This window comes from Coregonus clupeaformis, chromosome 20 (assembly GCF_020615455.1).
Source record: "Coregonus clupeaformis isolate EN_2021a chromosome 20, ASM2061545v1, whole genome shotgun sequence".
In the NCBI taxonomy this organism is placed as follows: domain Eukaryota; kingdom Metazoa; phylum Chordata; class Actinopteri; order Salmoniformes; family Salmonidae; genus Coregonus; species Coregonus clupeaformis.
The window spans coordinates 36,957,134-36,971,892 of record NC_059211.1 but is presented as its reverse complement, the minus strand read 5'-3'; the positions used below and the strand labels follow the sequence as shown (position 1 = coordinate 36,971,892).

The following is a 14,759-nucleotide window of genomic DNA, read 5'->3' as shown; positions in this document are numbered from 1 at the left end:
GGCGCCAACCCAGACAGGAAGATCACGTCAGTAACTCAACCCACTCAAGTGACGCACCCCTCCCAGGGACGGCATGAAAGAGCACCAGCAAGCCAGTGACTCAGCCCCTGCAACAGGGTTAGAGGCAGAGAACCCCAGTGGAGAGGGGAACCGGCCCGGCAGAGACAGCAAGGGCTGTTCGTTGCTCCAGCCTTTCCGTTCACCTTCACACTCCTGGGCCAGACTACACTCAATCATATGACCTACTGAAGAGATAAGTCTTCAGTAAAGACTTAAAGGTTGAGACCGAGTCTGCGTCTCTCACATGGGTAGGCAGACTGTTCCATAAAAATGGAGATCTATAGGAGAAAGCCCTGCCTCCCGCTGTTTGCTTAGAAATTCTAGGGACAATTAGGAGGCCTGCGTCTTGTGACCGTAGCGTACGTATTGGTATGTACGGCAGGACCAACTCGGAAAGATAGGTAGGAGCAAGCCCATGTAACGCTTTATAGGTTAACAGTAAAACCTTGAAATCAGCCCTTGCCTTAACAGGAAGCCAGTGTAGGGAAGCTAGCACTGGAGTAATATGATCAAATTTCTTGGTTCTAGTCAGGATTCTAGCAGCCGTATTTAGCACTAACTGAAGTTTATTTAGTGCTTTATCCGGTAACCGGAAAATAGAGCATTGCAGTAGTCTAATCTAGAAGTAACAAATGCATGGATTAATTTTTCTGCATCATTTTTGGACAGAAAATTTCTGATTTTTGCAATGTTACGTAGATGGAAAAAGCTGTCCTTGAAACAGTCTTGATATGTTCGTCAAAAGAGAGATCAGGGTCAAGAGTAACGCCTAGGTCCTTCACAGTTTTATTTGAGACGACTTTACAACCATCAAGATGAATTGTCAGATTTAACAGAAGATCTCTTTGTTTCTTGGGACCTAGTACAAGCATCTCTGTTTTGTCCGAGTTTAAAAGTAAAAAAGTTTTCAGCCATCCACTTCCTTATGTCTGAAACACAGGCTTCTAGCGAGGGCAATTTTGGGGCTTCACCATGCTTCATTGAAATGTACAGCTGTGTGTCATCCGCATAGCAGTGAAAGTTAACATTATGTTTTCGAATAACATCCCCAAGAGGTAAAATATATAGTGAAAACAATAGTGGTCCTAAAACGGAACCTTGAGGAACACCGAAATGTACAGTTGATTTGTCGGAGGACAGACCATTCACAGAGACAAACTGATATCTTTCCGACAGGTAGGATCTAAACCAGGCCAGAACTTGTCCGTGTAGACCAATTTGGGTTTCCAGTCTCTCCAAAAGAATGTGGTGATCGATGGTGTCAAAGGCAGCACTAAGGTCTAGTAGCACGAGGACAGATGCAGAGCCTCGGTCTGACGCCATTAAAAGGTCATTTACCACCTTCACAAGTGCAGTCTCAGTGCTATGATGGGGTCTAAAACCAGACTGAAGCATTTCGTATACATTGTTTATCTTCAGAAAGGCAGTGAGTTGCTGCGCAACAGCTTTTTCTAAAATTTTTGAGAGGAATGGAAGATTCGATATAGGCCGATAGTTTTTATATTTTCCGGGTCAAGGTTTGGCTTTTTCAAGAGAGGCTTTATCACTGCCACTTTTAGTGAGTTTGGTACACATCCGGTGGATAGAGAGCTGTTTATTATGTTCAACATAGGAGGGCCAAGCACAGGAAGCAGCTCCTTCAGCAGTTTAGTAGGAATAGGATCCAGTATGCAGCTTGAAGGTTTAGAGGCCATGATTATTTTCATCATTGTGTCAAGAGATATAGTACTAAAACACTTAAGTGTCTCTCCCGATCCCAGGCCCTCGCAGAGTCTGTGCAGATCCAGGACAGCTAAGCCCTGGAGGAATACGCAGATTCAAAGAGGAGTCCGTAATTTGCTTTCTAATGGTCATGATCTTTTCCTCAAAGAAGTTCATGAATTTATCACTGCTGAAGTGAAAACCATCCTCTCTTGGGGAATGCTGCTTTTTAGTTAGCTTTGCAACAGTATCAAAAAGAAATTTTGGATTGTTCTTATTTTCCTCGATTAATTTGGAAAAGTAGGATGATCGAGCAGCAGTGAGGGCTCTTCGGTACTGCACGGTACTGTCTTTCCAAGCTAGTCGGAAGACTTCCAGTTTGGTGTGGCGCCATTTCCGTTCCAATTTCCTGGAAGCTTGCTTCAAAGCTCGGGTATTTTCTGTATACCAGGGAGCTAGTTTCTTATGACAAATGTTTTTCGTTTTTAGGGTGCAACTGCATCTAGGGTATTGCGCAAGGTTAAATTGAGTTCCTCAGTTAAGTGGTTAACTGATTTTTGTCCTCTGACGTCCTTGGGTAGGCAGAAGGAGTCTGGAAGGGCATCAATGAATTTTTGTGTTGTCTGAGAATTTATAGCACGACTTTTGATGCTCCTTGGTTGGGGTCTGAGCAGATTATTTGTTGCGATTGCAAACGTAATAAAATGGTGGTCCGATAGTCCAGGATTTTGTGGAAAAACATTAAGATCTACAACATTTATTCCATGGGACAAAACTAGGTCCAGAGTATGACTGTGGCAGTGAGTAGGTCCAGAGACATGTTGGACAAAACCCACTGAGTCGATAATGGCTCCGAAAGACTTTTGGAGTGGGTCTGTGGACTTCTCCATGTGAATATTAAAATCACCAAAAATTAGAATATGATCTGCTATGACTACAAGGTCTGATAGGAATTCAGGAAACTCAGAGAGGAACGCTGTATATGGCCCAGGAGGCCTGTAAACAGTAGCTATAAAAAGTGATTGAGTAGGCTGCATAGATTTCATGACTAGAAGCTCGAAAGATGAAAACGTCATTTTTTTTTTGTAAATTGAAATTTGCTATCGTAAATGTTAGCAACACCTCCGCCTTTGCGGGATGCACGGGGAATATGGTCACTAGTGTAACCAGGAGGTGAGGCCTCATTTAACACAGCAAATTCATCAGGCTTAAGCCATGTTTCAGTCAGGCCAATCACATCAAGATTATGATCAGTGATTAGTTCATTGACTATGACTGCCTTTGAAGTGAGGGATCTAACATTAAGTAACCCTATTTTGAGATGTGAGGTATCACGATCTCTTTCAATAATGGCAGGAATGGAGGAGGTCTTTATCCTAATAAGATTGCTAGGGTGAACACCACCATGTTTAGTTTTGCCCAACCTAGGTCGAGGCACAGACACAGTCTCAATGGGTATGGCTGAGCTGACTACACTGACTATGCTATTGGCAGACTCCACTAAGCTGGCAGGTTGGCTAACAGCCTGCTGCCTGGCCTGCACCCTATTTCACTGTGGGGCTAGAGGAGTTAGAGCCCTATCTATGTTGGTAGATAAGAGGAGAGCACCCCTCCAGTTAGGATGGAGTCCGTCACTCCTCAGCAGGTCAGGCTTGATCCTGTTTGTGGGTGAGTCCCAGAAAGAGGGCCAATTATCCACAAATGTTATCTTTTGGGAGGGGCAGAAAACAGTTTTCAACCAGCGATTGAGTGCTGAGACTCTGCTGTAGAGCTCGTCACTTCCCCTAACTGGGAGGGGGCCACACACACTGTCTCGCACACACACAGACACAGACACAGATTGCGGAGATGATATTACCCCCACAGAGATGATATTACCCCCACAGAGACGATATTACCCCCACAGAGACGATATTACCCCCACAGAGACGATATTACCCCCACAGAGACGATATTACCCCCATTTCATGTGTACTTTTCTCCTTCCCTCCCTCCTTCTCTCCATCCCTCCATCCCAGGACCCTGCAGGGAGAATGAAGGTTCCTAATGACAGACAAGAAAGAGCGGGATGACAGACTTTGTGTTTCTTTGTTTGTTTTTGTGAGAAAAATGGGAGGATGAAACAGTCTTTTGTTGTAACAGATGTCCAGTCTTTATAAAAACAATGTTTTTCTTTGTTTCACTTTTTGTTTAGAACAATATAAACGTTTGTTTGGTAACTGTGTAGCTGAATAGTTTGAGAACTATTGAGCCTACTGAGGGAGGTGGAGGGAGTGAGGGAAAGAGAGATCAGTGAAAGAGACTCCATATTGACAGGAACAGTCAGACAGACATTCAGACAGACAATTAAAACTCTATTCTGAGCTCAGACCGAACTCCCCTTCTGGCCTGCGAAAGTTTTGGCTTTACAAAGTGACCTTGTCATAGTGGTGGTATTGGTTGGGCAGTGTGGACAGTTCTGTCCCTGAAGTGTCTCCACTCTAATTTGTTCTTTGTTTTCTGTCAGAGGGGATGGCCTCAGGACACACTCACACACTCACACACACTCACACACTCACACACACACACACACACACACACACGGCAGGTAGCCTAGCAGTGTTTGGCCAGTAACTGAAAGGTCGCTGGTTCGTATCCCTGAGCCGACTAGGTGAAAAATCTATCGATGTGACCTTGAGCAAGGCACTTAACACTAATTGTTCCTGTAAATCTCTCTGGATAAGAGCGTCTGCTAAATGACGTAAATGTCACTGTGACCTCTCATCCTCTCTCCTTCACAGCTCTTTATCACCCCTTTGACCTGGCTGACAGGGGCAAGTTCTTGAGACCTGAGGTGTGTGTGTGTCCGGAGGTCTGCGGCCATCCCCTCTGACAGAAAACAAAGAACCACAGTGACCACATCCCCTTAGTGGCTCATTTTAGCACTCTACATATAATATGAATATACAACACATACAGTAAAAATAGCATGGATATATATAGGGAGTAGAAAATAACATGGATATATATACAGGGAGTAGAAAATAGCATGGCTATATACAGTGTTGAAAAAAAGTATTTAGTCAGCCACCAATTGTGCAAGTTCTCCCACTTAAAAAGATGAGAGAGGCCTGTAATTTTCATCATAGGTACACGTCAACTATGACAGACAAAATGAGAAAAAATAATCCAGAAAATCACATTGTAGGATTTTTAATGAATTTATTTGCAAATTATGGTGGAAAATAAGTATTTGGTCAATAACAAAAGTTTCTCAATACTTTGTTATATACCCTTTGTTGGCAATGACACAGGTCAAACGTTTTCTGTAAGTCTTCACAAGGTTTTCACACACTGTTGCTGGTATTTTGGCCCATTCCTCCATGCAGATCTCCTCTAGAGCAGTGATGTTTTGGGGCTGTCGCTGGGCAACACAGACTTTCAACTCCCTCCAAAAGATTTTCTATGGGGTTGAGATCTGGAGACTGGCTAGGCCACTCCAGGACCTTGAAATGCTTCTTACGAAGCCACTCCTTCGTTGCCCGGGCGGTGTCTTTGGGATCATTGTCATGCTGAAAGACCCAGCCACGTTTCATCTTCAATGCCCTTGCTGATGGAAGGAGGTTTTCACTCAAAATCTCACGTTACATGGCCCCATTCATTCTTTCCTTTACACGGATCAGTCGTCCTGGTCCCTTTGCAGAAAAACAGCCCCAACGCATGATGTTTTCACCCCCATGCTTCACAGTAGGTATGGTGTTCTTTGGATGCAACTCAGCATTCTTTGTCCTCCAAACACGACGAGTTGAGTTTTTACCAAAAAGTTATATTTTGGTTTCATCTGACCATATGACATTTTCCCAATCCTCTTCTGGATGCACTCTAGCAAACTTCAGACGGGCCTGGACATGTACTGGCTTAAGCAGGGGGACACGTCTAGCACTGCAGGATTTGAGTCCCTGGCGGCGTAGTGTGTTACTGATGATAGGCTTTGTTACTTTGGTCCCAGCTCTCTGCAGGTCATTCACTAGGTCCCCCTGTGTGGTTCTGGGATTTCTGCTCACCATTCTTGTGATCATTTTGACCCCACGGGGTGAGATCTTGCATGGAGCCCCAGATCGAGGGAGATTATCAGTGGTCTTGTATGTCTTCCATTTCCTAATAATTGCTCCCACAGTTGATTTCTTCAAACCAAGCTGCTTACCTATTGCAGATGCAGTCTTCCCAGCCTGGTGCAGGTCTACAATTTTGTTTCTGGTGTCCTTTGACAGCTCTTTGGTCTTGGCCATAGTGGAGTTTGGAGTGTGACTGTTTGAGGTTGTGGACAGGTGTCTTTTATACTGATAACAAGTTCAAACAGGTGCCATTAATACAGGTAACGAGTGGAGGACAGAGGAGCCTCTTAAAGAAGAAGTTACAGGTCTGTGAGAGCCAGAAATCTTGCTTCTTTGTAGGTGACTAAATACTTATTTTCCACCATAATTTGCAAATAAATTCATTAAAAATCCTACAATGTGATTTTCTGTAAAAAAAAATCTCAATTTGTCTGTCATAGTTGACGTGTACCTATGATGAAAATTACAGGCCTCTCTCATCTTTTTAAGTGGGAGAACTTGCACAATTGGTGGCTGACTAAATACTTTTTTTCCCCCACTGTATAGGGAGTAGAAAATAGCATGGCTAAATATAGGGAGTAGAAAATAACATGGCTAAATATAGGGAGTAGAAAATAGCATGGCTAAATATAGGGAGTAGAAAATAACATGGCTAAATATAGGGAGTAGAAAATAGCATGGCTATACAGTGGGGAAAAAAAGTATTTAGTCAGCCACCAATTGTGCAAGTTCTCCCACTTAAAAAGATGAGAGAGGCCTGTAATTTTCATCATAGGTACACGTCAACTATGACAGACAAAAAAAAAAAAAAAAAAAAGAAAATCACATTGTAGGATTTTTAATGAATTTATTTGCAAATTATGGTGGAAAATAAGTATTTGGTCACCTACAAACAAGCAAGATTTCTGGCTCTCACAGACCTGTAACTTCTTCTTTAAAAGGCTCCTCTGTCCTCCACTCATTACCTGTATTAATGGCACCTGTTTGAACTTGTTATCAGTATAAAAGACACCTGTCCACAACCTCAAACAGTCACACTCCAAACTCCACTATGGCCAAGACCAAAGAGCTGTCAAAGGACACCAGAAACAAAATTGTAGACCTGCACCAGGCTGGGAAGACTGAATCTGCAATAGGTAAGCAGCTTGGTTTGAATAAATCAACTGTGGGAGCAATTATTAGGAAATGGAAGACATACAAGACCACTGATAATCTCCCTCGATCTGGGGCTCCACGCAAGATCTCACCCCGTGGGGTCAAAATGATCACAAGAACGGTGAGCAAAAATCCCAGAACCACACGGGGGGACCTAGTGAATGACCTGCAGAGAGCTGGGACCAAAGTAACAAAGCCTACCATCAGTAACACACTACGCCGCCAGGGACTCAAATCCTGCAGTGCCAGACATGTCCCCCTGCTTAAGCCAGTACATGTCCAGGCCCGTCTGAAGTTTGCTAGAGTGCATTTGGATGATCCAGAAGAGGATTGGGAGAATGTCATATGGTCAAATGAAACCAAAATATAACTTTTTGGTAAAACTCAACTCGTCGTGTTTGGAGGACAAAGAATGCTGAGTTGCATCCAAAGAACACCATACCTACTGTGAAGCATGGGGGTGGAAACATCATGCTTTGGGGCTGTTTTTCTGCAAAGGGACCAGGACGACTGATCCGTGTAAAGGAAAGAATGAATGGGGCCATGTATCGTGAGATTTTGAGTGAAAACCTTCCATCAGCAAGGGCATTGAAGATGAAACGTGGCTGGGTCTTTCAGCATGACAATGATCCCAAACACACCGCCCGGGCAACGAAGGAGTGGCTTCGTAGAAGCATTTCAAGGTCCTGGAGTGGCCTAGCCAGTCTCCAGATCTCAACCCCATAGAAAATCTTTGGAGGGAGTTGAAAGTCCGTGTTGCCCAGCGACAGCCCCAAAACATCACTGCTCTAGAGGAGATCTGCATGGAGGAATGGGCCAAAATACCAGCAACAGTGTGTGAAAACCTTGTGAAGACTTACAGAAAACGTTTGACCTGTGTCATTGCCAACAAAGGGTATATAACAAAGTATTGAGAAACTTTTGTTATTGACCAAATACTTATTTTCCACCATAATTTGCAAATAAATTCATTAAAAATCCTACAATGTAATTTTCTGGAGAAAAAAAATCTCATTTTGTCTGTCATAGTTGACGTGTACCTATGATGAAAATTACAGGCCTCTCTCATCTTTTTAAGTGGGAGAACTTGCACAATTGGTGGCTGACTAAATACTTTTTTTCCCCACTGTATATATGGAGTAGAAAATAACATGGCTATATATAGGGAGTAGAAAATAACATGTATATAAATAGGGAGTAGAAAATAACATGGATATATATAGGGAGTAGAAAATAACATGGCTAAATATATGGAGTAGAAAATAACATGGCTAAATATAGGGAGTAGAAAATAGCATGGATATATATAGGGAGTAGAAAATAGCATGGCTAAATATAGGGAGTAGAAAATAGCATGGCTAAATATATGGAGTAGAAAATAACATGGCTAAATATAGGGAGTAGAAAATAACATGGCTAAATATAGGGAGTAGAAAATAGCATGGCTAAATATAGGGAGTAGAAAATAGCATGGCTAAATATATGGAGTAGAAAATAACATGGCTAAATATAGGGAGTAGAAAATAACATGGGGGGGCCAGTATGAAAAAAATATATATATATATCAAATAATAATGTATGCACTCACTTAACTGTAAGTCGCTCTGGATAAGAGCGTCTGCTAAATGACTAAAATGTAATGTAAATATGGAGTAGAAAATAACATGGCTAAATATAGGGAGTAGAAAATAACATGGATATATATACAGGGAGTACCAGTACCAAGTTGATGTGCAGGGGTACGAGTTTATTGAGGTAGCTATATACTGTACATATAGGTAGGGGTCAAGTGACTAGGTAACAGCGTATGTGATGAGTGTGAAAGTGTGTATGAGTGTGTGTGTGGCATCAGTATGCATGTGTGTGCATGTTATGTGAGTGTGAGCGTATGCAGTGTGTGTGTGTTTGTGGTGTAAGTATGTGTGAGTGTGTGGGTAGAGTCCAGTGTGTGTGCATAGAGTCAATGCAAGAGAGATGATAGAATCAACCAAAATGAGTTCCCATACACAATCCTGACAAAAACACTTTAGTATTTGATGTAGTTGTTATCCAGTCCCCAGTAAAAGTCTGAGCTATAGCACTGGGGATCATCCATACGAGAGTAGCTTCACTTTAACAACAGCTACAGTAATGTGTCTGACTGGGTTTAACAACACTGTCAGCCTGCTGAGATACTGTTAAGCCCAGGCAATGTCATTTTTCCTATTCATATTAGACATCTTTGTTGTATTGTATTGGGTTGGGTTGTTCCTTTCATGTCCCTCTTTCTCTCTCTCCTCTCCCACTTATCTCTCTCCCTCTCTCTCTCTCTCTCCCTCTCTCTCTCTCTCTCTCTCTCTCTCTCTCTCTCTCTCTCTCTCTCTCTCTCTCTCTCTCTCTCATCCCTCGCTCTCTTTCCTCTCTCATCCCTCGCTCTCTTTCCTCTCTCATCCCTTGCTCTCGTTCCTCTTTCCCTCTCTATCACTCTCTCTCTCATCCCTCTCTCTTTCTCCCCCCCCTCTCTCTCTCTCTCTGTGTGACAGATGTGATGGAGGATTCTTTCATTAGTTGTGTTATAGGCACAGCAGGTCACAGCCGCAGCAGACATTTAATTACACCACGCAAGCACACACACACACACACACACACACACACACACACTCTAACTGTGGATTAATTCAGCTGTGACAGGAAAGGCTGTGATGGAGCATGGTAATAATATAAACCACTCAGCAAGCAAACTAACCCCAGAGCTACATATCTACCTCTCCCTACCTCCCCCTTTCTCTCACACTCTCTCTGTCTACCTCTCCCTACCTCCCCCTTTCTCTCACACTCTCTCTGTCTACCTCTCCCTACCTCCCCCTTTCTCTCACACTCTCTCTGTCTACCTCTCCCTACCTCCCCCTTTCTCTCACACTCTCTCTGTCTACCTCTCTTGGCATTTCATTTCACTCACATGCCGGGGAGACATTCTAAAGGAAGGTGGTGGTGTTGTACTTATGTGTGCGTGTGAGCGAGTGTGAGCTGTGTGCATGCCTATACAGTGGCGTGAAAAAGTATTTGCCCCCTTTCTGATTTTCTCTATTTTTGCATATTTCTGATACTGAATTTTTATCAGATCTTAAACCAAAACCTAATATTAGATAAAGGGAACCTGAGGTTCTTACTGTGGAATGCAGTGTTTGGTTTTCGCCAGGAATAATGGGACCCATGTCATCCAAAAAGTTGACTCAAGTTTCCCAGAAAGCACCTGGAAGCGCCTGGATGATCATCAAGACTCTTGGAAGAATGTTCTATGGACAGATGATTCAAAAGTGTAACTTTTTGGACGACATGGGTCCCATTATGCCTGGCGAAAACCAAACACTGCATTCCACAGTAAGAACCTCTGTCAAGCATGGTGGTGGTAGTGTGATGGTTTGGGGATGCTTTGCTACCTCAGGACCTGGACCCCTTGCCTTAATAGAAAGAACCATGAATTCTGCTCTATATCAGAGAATTCTACAGGAGAATGTCAGGCCATCCGTCTATGAGCTGAAGCTGAAGTGCAGCTGGGTCATGCAGCAAGACAATGATCCAAAACACACAATCAAGTCTACATGAAAATGGCTAAAATTAAAACAACACATTTCAAGTTTTGGAATGGCCTAGTCAAAGTCCAGACCTAATCCCAATTTAGATATTGTGGCAGGACTTGAAACGAGCAGTTCATGCTTGAATTCCCACAAATGTTGCTGAGTTACAGCAGTTCTGCATGGAAGAGTGGGCCAAAGTTCCTTCACAGCAACGTGTGAGATTGATCAACAACTACAGGAAGCATTCGGTTGGAGTCATTACAGTGTTGCATAACATAATAAATGAAATAAGTATGAAATTGTATTTAACATTAGGTTTTGGTTGAAGATCTGATATGGGTGGTCCTCTGTAGCTCAATTGGTATGGCGCTTGTAATGCCAGGGTAGTGGGTTTGATCCCCGGGACCACCCATACGTAAAAATGTATGCGCACATGACTGTAAGTCGCTTTGGATAAAAGCATCTGCTAAATGGCATATTATATTATATTATAACATTCAGTATAGAAAATATGCTAAAGTAGAGAAAATTAGAAAGGGGGCAAATACCTTTTCACGGCACTGTATGTTCTGTTGGTCTGTAAGTGACAGCCAGTCATAGTGGCCAAAAAAATGGGTGTCAGGTAGTTTAGAGGTTACAGAGCAACTAAAGGATTGGCGGTGTGCAAGACACTTAACCCCTAAACCCCTGGTCCCAATGCTTCCTGCCTGCCTCTCGTATGTGGGCGGTGCCTTTAATCTCAGGGTGTTGGAACAGGGTTAAGGTCCTGAGACAGCTGAAAGAGAGATCAGTCTAAACACTCCTCCCCTGAGGATCTTGCTCTCTCTCTCACTCTCCTTCTCTCTCCCTCTCTATTGTCTGAGAGGAGTACTCTACTCAACACAGGAGATAACATAGAGAAAGGAGCAAGGACAACACACACACACATACACACTAGTACACACATTCAATATACACACACACACACACAGAGACAATAGAGAGCATGTGGAGAGAGGGGAAACACAGAAAGAGAGGAGATAAGAACTAAATGTCATGCCATCATTCGATATAATGGGGAGGAAGAGAGAATGGGGAGGAAGAGAGATAATGGGGAGGAAGAGAGAGAGAATGGGGAGGGAGAGGGAGAATGGGGAGGAAGAGAGAGAATGGGGAGGAAGAGAGAGAATGGGGAGGAAGAGAGAGAATGGGAGGAAGAGAGAGAATGGGGAGGAAGAGGGAGAATGGGGAGGAAGAGAGAGAATGGGGAGGAAGAGGGAGAATGAGGAGGAAGAGAGAGAATGGGGAGGAAGAGGGACAATGGGGAGGAAGAGAGAGAATGGGGAGGAAGAGGGACAATGGGGAGGAAGAGAGAGAATGGGGAGGAGGAGGGACAATGGGGAGGAAGAGGGAGAGAATGGGGAGGAAGAGGGACAATGGGGAGGAAGAGGGACAATGGGGAGGAAGAGGGAGAGAATGGGGAGGAAGAGGGAGAATGGGGAGGAAGAGAGAGAATGGGGAGGAAGAGAGAGAATGGGAGGAAGCGGGAGAATGGGGAGGAAGAGAAAGAATGGGGAGGAAGAGGGAGAATGGGGAGGAAGAGAGAGAATGGGGAGGAAGAGGGAGAATGGGGAGGAAGAGAGAGAGAATGGGGAGGGAGAGGGAGAATGGGGAGGAAGAGAGAGAATGGGGAGGAAGAGGGAGAATGGGGAGGAAGAGAGAGAATGGGGATGAAGCGGGAGAATGGGGAGGAAGAGAGAGAATGGGGAGGAAGAGGGAGAATGGGGAGGAAGCAGGAGAATGGGGAGGAAGAGAGAGAATGGGGAGGAAGAGGGACAATGGGGAGGAAGAGAGAGAATGGGGAGGAAGAGGGACAATGGGGAGGAAGAGGGAGATAATGGGGAGGAAGAGAGAGAATGGGAGGAAGCGGGAGAATGGGGAGGAAGAGAAAGAATGGGGAGGAAGAGGGAGAATGGGGAGGAAGAGGGAGAATGGGGAGGAAGAGAGAGAGAATGGGGAGGAAGAGGGAGAGAATGGGGAGGAAGAGAGAGAATGGGGAGGAAGAGGGACAATGGGGAGTAGGGACAATGGGGAGGAAGAGGGAGAATGGGGAGGAAGAGAGAGAGAATGGGGAGGAAGAGGGAGAGAATGGGAGAAAGAGAGAGAATGGGGAGGAAGAGGGACAATGGGGAGGAAGAGAGAGAATGGGGAGGAAGAGAGAGAATGGGGAGGAAGAGGGACAATGAAGAGGGAGAGAATGGGGAGGGAGAGAATGGGAGAAAGAGAGAGAATGGGGAGGAAGAGAGAGAATGGGGAGGAAGAGGGACAATGGGGAGGAAGAGGGGGAGAATGGGGAGGAAGAGGGAGAGAATGGGAGAAAGAGAGAGAATGGGGAGGAAGAGAGAGAATGGGGAGGAAGAGAGAGATTGGGGAGGAAGAGAGAGAATGGGGAGGAAGAGAGAGAATGGGGAGGAAGAGGGACAGTGGGGAGGAAGAGAGAGAATGGGGAGGAAGAGAGAGAGAATGGGGAGGAAGAGGGAGATAATGGGAGAAAGAGAGAGAATGGGGAGGAAGAGGGAGAGAATGTGGGGGAAGAGGGAGAATGGGGAGGAAGAGAGAGAATGGGGAGGAAGAGGGACAATGGGGAGGAAGAGGGACAATGGGGAGGAAGAGAGAGAATGGGAAGGAAGAGAGAGAATGGGAGGAAGAGGGAGAATGGGGAGGAAGAGAGAGAATGGGGAGGAAGAGAGAGAGAATGGGGAGGAAGAGGGAGATAATGGGAGAAAGAGAGAATGGGGAGGAAGAGGGAGAGAATGGGGAGGAAGAGGGAGAGAATGGGAGAAAGAGAGAGAATGGGGAGGAAGAGAGAGAATGGGGAGGAAGAGAGATAATGGGGAGGAAGAGAGAGAATGGGGAGGAAGAGGGAGATAATGGGAGAAAGAGAGAGAATGGGGAGGAAGAGGGAGAGAATGGGAGAAAGAGAGAGAATGGAGAGGAAGAGGGAGAGAATGGGAGAAAGAGAGAGAATGGGGAGGAAGAGAGAGAATGGGGAGGATGAGAGATAATGGGGAGGAAGAGAGAGAATGGGGAGGAAGAGGGAGATAATGGGAGAAAGAGAGAGAATGGGGAGGAAGAGGGAGAGAATGGGAGAAAGAGAGAGAATGGGGAGGAAGAGGGAGAGAATGGGAGAAAGAGAGAGAATGGGGAGGAAGAGAGAGAATGGGGAGGAAGAGGGAGAGAATGGGAGAAAGAGAGAGAATGGGGAGGAAGAGAGAGAATGGGGAGGAAGAGAGATAATGGGGAGGAAGAGAGAGAATGGGGAGGAAGAGGGAGATAATGGGAGAAAGAGAGAGAATGGGGAGGAAGAGGGAGAGAATGGGAGAAAGAGAGAGAATGGGGAGGAAGAGGGAGAGAATGGGAGAAAGAGAGAGAATGGGGAGGAAGAGAGAGAATGGGGAGGAAGAGAGATAATGGGGAGGAAGAGAGAGAATGGGGAGGAAGAGGGAGATAATGGGAGAAAGAGAGAGAATGGGGAGGAAGAGGGAGAGAATGGGAGAAAGAGAGAGAATGGGGAGGAAGAGGGAGAGAATGGGAGAAAGAGAGAGAATGGGGAGGAAGAGAGAGAATGGGGAGGAAGAGAGAGAATGGGGAGGAAGAGAGAGAATGGGGAGGAAGAGAGATAATGGGGAGAAAGAGAGAGAATGGGAGAAAGAGAGAGAATGGGGAGGAAGAGAGATAATGGGGAGAAAGAGAGAGAATGGGAGAAAGAGAGAGAATGGGGAGGAAGAGAGATAATGGGGAGGAAGAGAGAGAATGGGGAGGAAGAGAGAGAGAATGAATTTGCCAATCAAATGATAGCAGAATATGTATGGCTTTCTTGCTCTTTACTGTGTACTAATGCTCTCTTTACAGCTGGATCATAATGAGGTGTGTGTGTGGTCGTGTGTGTACTGTACTGATCCTGTGTTGCTGTGTGTCTCTGTCTCTCTCAGGGCAGGATCGTAGCGAGGCTGGGTTGATCAGGCGGTTTAAGGGGGATGGCGTTCGCTACAAGGCTAAACTCATCGGTCTGGACGAAGTCACCGCCGCACGTGGAGACAAACTCTGTCAAGACTCCATGATGAAGCTCAAGGTGACTGTGTGTGTGTGTCTGTGTTTGACCCTGAGGCCAGGGAATGAGGGGGAAGGGGGAGGATGAAGATGGGGGAGAGAG

The 14,759-nt window shown here is 45.1% G+C and overlaps 1 protein-coding gene across 5 annotated transcripts in view; it reads left to right on the top strand.

Moving 5' to 3' along the window:
* Window positions 1-14,759, top strand: part of LOC121533334 (disabled homolog 1) — a 235,656-nt gene that overhangs the window by 193,880 nt on the left and 27,017 nt on the right. For all 5 annotated transcript variants that reach the window (XM_041839167.2, XM_041839170.2, XM_041839169.2 and 2 more), the window contains one exon: window positions 14,539-14,678. In XM_041839167.2, coding sequence (XP_041695101.1) covers window positions 14,539-14,678 — 140 coding nt within the window. The remainder of the gene's footprint in view (window positions 1-14,538; window positions 14,679-14,759) is intronic.